General features: G+C 43.3%; 1 protein-coding gene across 1 annotated transcript in view; it reads right to left on the bottom strand.

Annotated features, from left to right (window-relative positions):
* Positions 1 to 7,288, bottom strand: part of CTSE (cathepsin E) — a 35,927-nt gene that overhangs the window by 5,719 nt on the left and 22,920 nt on the right. Inside the window, 1 exon segment of the mRNA XM_055083868.1 lies at positions 898 to 1,091. Coding sequence (XP_054939843.1) covers positions 898 to 1,091 — 194 coding nt within the window.

Genomic DNA, 7,288 nt, shown 5'->3' with positions numbered 1-7,288 from the left:
CTGCCGATGCAGGGGACACGGGTTCATGCCCCGGTCCGGGAGGATCCCACGTGCCGCGGAGCGGCTGGGCCCGTGAGCCATGACCGCTGAGCCTGCGTGTCCAGAGCCTGTGCTCTGCAACGGGAGAGGCCACAAGAGTGAGAGGCCAGCGTACTGCAAAAAAAAAAAAAAAAAAATTGTATAAATTGGCAAAGAACACATAAAATCGACCCTTTTAGCCATTTTTAAGTGTACAGTTCAGTAGTGTTAAGTATATTCACATGGTTGTGCAACCAATCCCCAGAACCTTTTCATCCTATAAAATTGAAACTCTATACCCGCTCAATAACTTCCTGCTTGTTCCTTCCCCAGGCCCTGGCAGCCACCATTCTACTTTCTGTCTCTATGAATTCCACAACTGTTAGCATTTTCTTCCTCTTTCAGGCTGAATAATTTTCTGTTGTATGTAGATACTACATTTTGTTATTCCACCCATTAATGTGTAATTATTTTATTGTCAACTAACATTTGAATTTTTTTTCCCACCTCCTCCCACTAGAATTAAGCTTTTTGAGGGCAGGGACTGTCTTTCTTATTCCATTGTGTTCCCTGTGCCTAGCAACATGGTGAGCACATAATAGGGGCTTGATAAATATTTATTCACTGCATAAATGAATGTCCAGTCCCAGAGATTCTTTAGTTACTCCAGTGTGGTACAGTTTACAAAGTCTTTTTTTCAACGACTTTGAGGCAAACCCCATTTTCTCAATATTCAGAGAGGGTAAGTGTTTTGCCCCAAATCACACAGCTGATACAAGACCAAGCAAGAGCTCCAACCCAGGTGTTGTGACTGCTAAGTCTAGACGTGTTGTTTCCCTATAGTCATAACCTTAACCTGGTGGGTCTGACGGGCCTTACCTGCTCGTGTACACGGAAAACACGGGTAGATCCACCAGCTTCTGGGCCATTGTGTCGAACACCGGGGTCACCTTTTCAGCCAAGCAGGGTTATCTCAGGCCCAGAATGCCATCAGACTCTGCATTCATAAAGGACTGGTCAGTCTCTGTGACACTCTCTTCAAATTGCTGACTGACCTCAGTCAGTCCTTCTACCTAATGGTGGAGCCCGAAGGAAAATCACACAGATCTTTGGCAAACGGGCTCAGATTCTTGAAGTCTTCTGTCCTAAAGCTAATTCTTCCCCTACTCAATTTTCCTTGGTTAAATGGATACAACAATTTTTGCCATGTTCCCAACCACTTAATTTTTTCCATGTAAACATTTTTTATTGAAGTATAATACAGAAATCACAAGTGTACAGTGTTTTCACAGACTGTACACATCCATGTAATCAAGCTCCTAAATCAAGAAACAAGACATTACAACCCCATCGCCAGAAACCCCTTCAACTACCCTGCCAGTCATTGAGACTTTCCTCAAGAGTAAACAATCTCAAAAAAAACAACCAAAACAGCAAGGTAACCCATCTCTTGGCTTCTAACAGCTTATACTGTCTTTGCCTATTTTTGAATTTTATATGAATGGAATCATATGGTGTGAATTCTTTTTTATCTGGCTTTTGTCACTCAACATGATGTTCTTGCATGCTGTTGTAGAATTTTCATTGTCTTTAGTATTCCATGGTATGAATATATCATCATTATTTATCCATTCTACCACTGATGGATATTTGGGGTGTCTCTTGTATTTGACTATTGCTAATAGTGCTGCTTGTACTTGTCTTTTGCTGAACATGTGTACATATTACTGTTGGATATATGCCTAGGAGTAAAACTGCTAGATGATAGGGTTTGCAAGTGTTTTGCTTGAGTAAATACTGACAGTTTTCCAAAGTGATTGTATCAATTAACATTTCCAATACCAATGTTTTGAAAAGTCCAGTTGTTCCATATCCTCACCAATACCGGCTATTGCCTATCTTTTCCACTTTAGCCTTCTAGTGAATATGCAGTGGGCTACACTGAGGTTGTAATTTGTATTTCCAGATGACTAATAAAATTAGACATTTGGATATTCTCTTTTGTGAAGTGGGTTATCTACAATTTTCTTATTGATTAGTAGGAGTTCTTTATTTATTCTGGAATAAAGTCCTTTGTTGGATATATGTACTACAAATGTCTTCTCCCAGATTGTGGCTGATGTTTTTACTCTCTTAATGGTGCTTTTTGATGAACAGAAGATATGAATTTCAGTGTAGTCAAATTGATCAGTTTTCCCCCTTATAATTAGTAGTTTTTAAAAACTTGTTACAAAAATTTTTGCCTAACTTAATGTCATGAAGACATCTTCCTATTTTTTTTCTAAGAGTTTTATTGTTTTGCTTTTCACATTTATATATATCTACAATCTATTGGAAGTTGATAATGTGTGAGTTAAGATCCATTTTTTCTTTATTAGAAGTCAGATTTATCGAGATATGATTTATACACAATAATTCACCCTTTTAAGTGTACAGTTCAGTGATTTTTGACACACAAATAGTTTCTGTTTGCTAATATTTTGTTTACAACTTTTGTGTCTACATTCATGAGAAAGAGACTGGCCTGTAATTTTCATTTCTTGTAATGTCCTTTTCAAGTTTGTTATTAAATTTATGCTGGCCTCATAAAATGAGTTATGAAGTGTCTCTTCTTTATCAATTATCTGGAAGAGTTTGTCTAAGATTGGTGCTATTTCTTCTTAAATGTTTGAGGGAATTTACCAGTGAGGCTGCCTGGACCTGGAGTTTTCTTTGTGGAAAGGTTTTTAATGATAGAGTCAACGTTTAAATAGATACTAGAGTATCCATTCAATGTTAATTAGATATTGGAGTATTCATTCAGTGTTAAATAGATATTGGAGTATTCATTCAATGTTTAAATAGATATTGGAGTATTATATTTTCTAATTTTTTTCTTGTGTCAGTTTTGACATGCTCTATTTCTCAAGGCATTTGCCAATCTTAAAAAACTGTCAAATTTATCGAAGTAAAATTATTCTTGATATCTTCTTATTATCACTTTAATGTCTGTAGCATCTTTAGCAATGTGTTACTTTTTATTTCTAATATTGTTAAGTGCATTTTCTTTCTTTTTCTTGAAGAGTTTTGCTAGAGGTTTACCAGTTTGATTAATCTTTGTAAAGAGTTCATTCCTGGCTTTGTTGATTTTCTCTATTGTGTGACTTTTCTATTGTATGAATGTTCCACTCTTCTAGTTATTATTTCCTTCCTTCTACTTTCTTTGGGTTTGATTTGCTCTTCTTTGTGGTTCTCTTGTTTTTTTATTTGTTTGTTACTTGAAATAGTTGCTGAGACCATTGATTTTCAGCTTTTCTAATACTCACATTTCAGCCTGTAATTGTTTCCTGAAGGACTGCATTAGGTGCATCCACAAATATTGACATGTCATATCTTCATTATCTGTATCAGTCAAGGTTTTATAAGAGAAACAGAGTCATTAGGAGCTATACCTAGAAAGGATTATATTCTAGATATTTGACTCTATGCAATTGTAGGTCCTGGCTAACAGAGTACATTAGGATGTTGCTTCTGCCCTGGTGCTGCAGTCTCAAGTCTATAGTTTGGACAGTCAGCAAGGGAAGACAGATGTCAAGTGGGAGAAGAAGGGTGAATTGAACCCTTAAGGTTGAAGGGGAACGGGAACCTGCACTGTTCTCTCACCGCCTCTAAGTCTCAGTGATGGGGGAGCCTGCAGCATAAGCTGATACTGTCTGTCACAGAGGCCACCACTGCTGTCACACATGCCAACACTTCCTAGCTCTGGAGTAGGAGGTAGGGGACCTGGATTAGGTCAGCTCTGCCATGACCAGCCAGCGATCTGGCAAGTCTCTTAACTGCCGCTGCGAGCTCTGCTTTCCGTCTCTGAAGCCCAAGAGGCAGATGGACTTGGAGCTTGGAGATAACTTGGGCCCTGCCTTGGCCTCCAAAAATGTGAAAAAAGGACATCAAAAGGACTAGGGGACCAGCCCAGACCCTTGACCCCTGCCCCCAAGTGAACAAATCCTCTTTGGCATTTACCCACTTTCCAGGAGTCCTTCCTTTTGACCTTTCATTGGGGAGAAAGTGTGAGCCAGATGTGGCTGGAAGTGGTGAGAATTCTGGTTAGCGCTGGGCCCTGCCGTGGTTTGCCCCTAATTGCCCATATGTGCCATCGGGACTGAAGATGGTCACTATAGAAACCTTACCCTGAGAGACTTCCTTCAGACCCTCCAGGCAAGCCCACTTCTACAACAGGTGAGAACACCGAGGCACAGAGAGGTTAAGTGACTGGCCCAAGAGCATGCACTTCACTCAGTGGCCAGGATTAGGACTCAGGCCTCCTGCCTGCCAGGCCAGTGATCTTTCTGCTACAGAATTACCATCATCATCTCCATGATCCCTCCCTCCCCTCCCATCTTCCAGGCCAGTTAGTTTCCATATCCCCTTGCCTCTGTTTGTTGTGAGTGGAGGGTGTGGCTGGCTGACACGTGAGAAAAAGTTTGTTGGTCTGTGCAGCCGTGGCCACCCGGCCACTGACTAGATCAGAGACATCCTGGATGGTCTGCGAGGAGCTTCAGGCTCTGGCTGGACTTGGGAAGTTTGGCACAGATTAGAGGCAGGAACGTGGGAACGTTTGTCAGAACTAATGGGTCTGTTATCTCTGGAAACACCCGGAACCGCACCTGCCCCGGCTGCAGCTTTCTGATCCTCCCACGCTGGAACCAAATATTGCTGTGGAGATTTGAATACTTTCACTAGGGAACAAAAGCCCTTGGGCATGTGGGTGATGGTGTGTGAGCGCGTGTGTATGTACGCGCGTGTGTGTGTTCTTTACAAAAAGGGAGAGGGAAGAGCATTTGGGGTGAAATGGTACCATGTGGGCAAAAACAGGTCATAGTACAGACAATGATCCAGTCTCTGCACTCTGTCGGCACTGGGAGAGGGTCCTAGGGGAGAGAGAGAGAGAGACAGAGAGACAGAGAGACAGAGAGTGTGCGAGCAGCTCAGGCCTCAGGGACGTGGATTGGAGGCTGCTTTGGAGGCAGAGGTTTTGTCTGTTACCAGAACATTTGAAAGCTGTTGAGGGTGACCTTATCTAGTCAACTTTTCTGGAGCTTCAGCTTCCAGAATGTAAATTAATAATAAGAGGACGGTTGCTCAGTGCTCTGTGGAAATTGGCTTTAGCAGGGTTTGATAGTCCTGGAGACTGTGTGTCATTATGAGACATAAGCAGCACTTCCTCTCATGTTCAGCCAGCCCCTGACCACAGTGGGGCCAGCAACCCAGGATGCTCTTGGCCCTGGCTCTGATGACAGCAGCTCAGCACGGACATGAGCAACTGGAAAATGTCCCAACCTTGTTCTGCTCGAAGTTGATGGCTGGCGGGAAATATACTATGCGATGTGTAGTACAGCAGGAAGAGGGCCTGGATGAGGTGTCTTGGACCCAGGCTCGGCTCTGCCATTCCCTCACCATATGACTTTGGATAGATCACTTTTCTCTAAATCCAGTTTCCTTGTCTGTAAAATGAAGAGGGCGGATTGGGTGATACTACAAGGAACATTTTGGGGGCATAGGCTATGTGCCAGGCTCTGCCCTAAGGATCTTACAAGCATTAGCTCATTCAGTACTCACACCAGTCCTATCAGGTAAGTATTATTTTTAAGCCCATTATACAGATGAGGTAACTGAATCACAGAGGGTTTAAGTAACTTGCATAATGTGCCATAACAAGGATTCAAACCCAGGTTTTCCTGACTTTCAAGTTGATGGTCTGTACTAGATAATGTCTAGTGTTTGACATTCAAGAGTTTCTTCCTGGGGCTTCCCTGGTGGCGCAGTGGTTGAGAATCCGCCTGCCGATGCAGGGGACACGGGTTCGTGCCCTGGTCCGGGAAGATCCCACATGCCGCGGAGCGGCTGGGCCCGTGAGCCATGGCCGCTGAGCCTGTGCGTCCGGAGCCTGTGCTCCGCAACGGGAGAGGCCACAGCAGTGAGGGGCCCGCGTACCTCAAAAAAAAAAAAAAAAAAAAGAGTTTCTTCCTGGAAGAGAAAAACAGAGAGAGGATGGGAAGGAGGAGGACAGGGGAAGAGAGGGAGAGAGACTAATTTCCTACATGGTGGAAATTTTGAGGCCTTTTAATTGTAAGAGAGAGGGGTGTGTGCAGGATGGCGTATGGGGGTAAGGAGCTGTGTGACGAGAAATCTTGTCATTGCTTACTTTTTGCAAGTATTTTCTGTTTCGTCTTCAAGGGACCTCTCAGCAGGATCATTATTGTATTGTTGGCAGGTGCAAAAATTCTCCCATGCACCCCTCTGCTTGTTACCCTCCCCCACCTGGACACTGAATTACGAAAACCAAAAGGTTATGGTGTTTGAACCATTTGTTTACTGCTATAAAGAGCATCTGGCGCTGAACGTGTATTCTCTCCCATGGCTTGATCTTCTTTGGTTTGGCAAAGCTTTTTGTTTTCATGCAGCTGGAAATAAGAAGGATCCAATGTCCCCAGCATCTCGCCATGTCAAGAATTCAATTAGTTTGAGTCATTTCCAAAACCGCTGTCAACTCCATTCTGGGAAAGTGCCTTTCAGACCAAAAATTGCTGGGTGTGTAGTCAGCAAAAGGCACAGGCGAGGGGGGAGTTTCCCACTGGAGTATTGCATGTGCGTGTGCCTGTGCGTGCGTGTGCACGGGTCCCTGTACCTGTAAGCAGGAAGAGCAGATCATGTCTCAGATTTGCCAGAGAACAGGACACACGCCAGCACCGCCAGCTTCTGTGTTTGTTACTCAGCCCAGACTTCAAAAGCAGACAAAGTAGGGTTTGGACTTCAATGCTGCTACTTAGATGATTGTGTGACAGTGGGGTAGTTTTGGAGTTTCAGATCCCTCTACTGTAGAAGAGGAAGAATGATTTCGTTGTTGGATGATGTGAGGATTCCAGGAGACCATCCTTGGGGTAAGTGCTTTCTATGTGTCAACTAGCCCAGGGCTGGTACCCGGTCTAAACCATATGAACCGGGACAGGTGCCCAACATTAACTGAGTGCCACACACTGCTCCAAGGCCACACAGCTGGTAATGATGGAACCAGGCTTGAACCCAGGAAGTCTCACTATAGAGTCTGTGATCTTACACAATACTGCTGTCCGGAGCATGTGTGTATATTACTCTATGTATTAACAGACTGAAATTCATTGTGAAGATCATCCACCCTTATGTGTTTTGTAACTGTTCAAAAATGTTATCAAGGTTTCCACATGTCCTTAGTTTTTACTGTGTGATCAGGGGCTCAACCATTTAAAGTCTAGAA

This window comes from Physeter macrocephalus, chromosome 4 (genome assembly GCF_002837175.3).
Source record: "Physeter macrocephalus isolate SW-GA chromosome 4, ASM283717v5, whole genome shotgun sequence".
In the NCBI taxonomy this organism is placed as follows: domain Eukaryota; kingdom Metazoa; phylum Chordata; class Mammalia; order Artiodactyla; family Physeteridae; genus Physeter; species Physeter macrocephalus.
The sequence above is the reverse complement of the archived record's forward strand: the minus strand, read 5'-3'. Positions and strand labels throughout refer to the sequence as shown.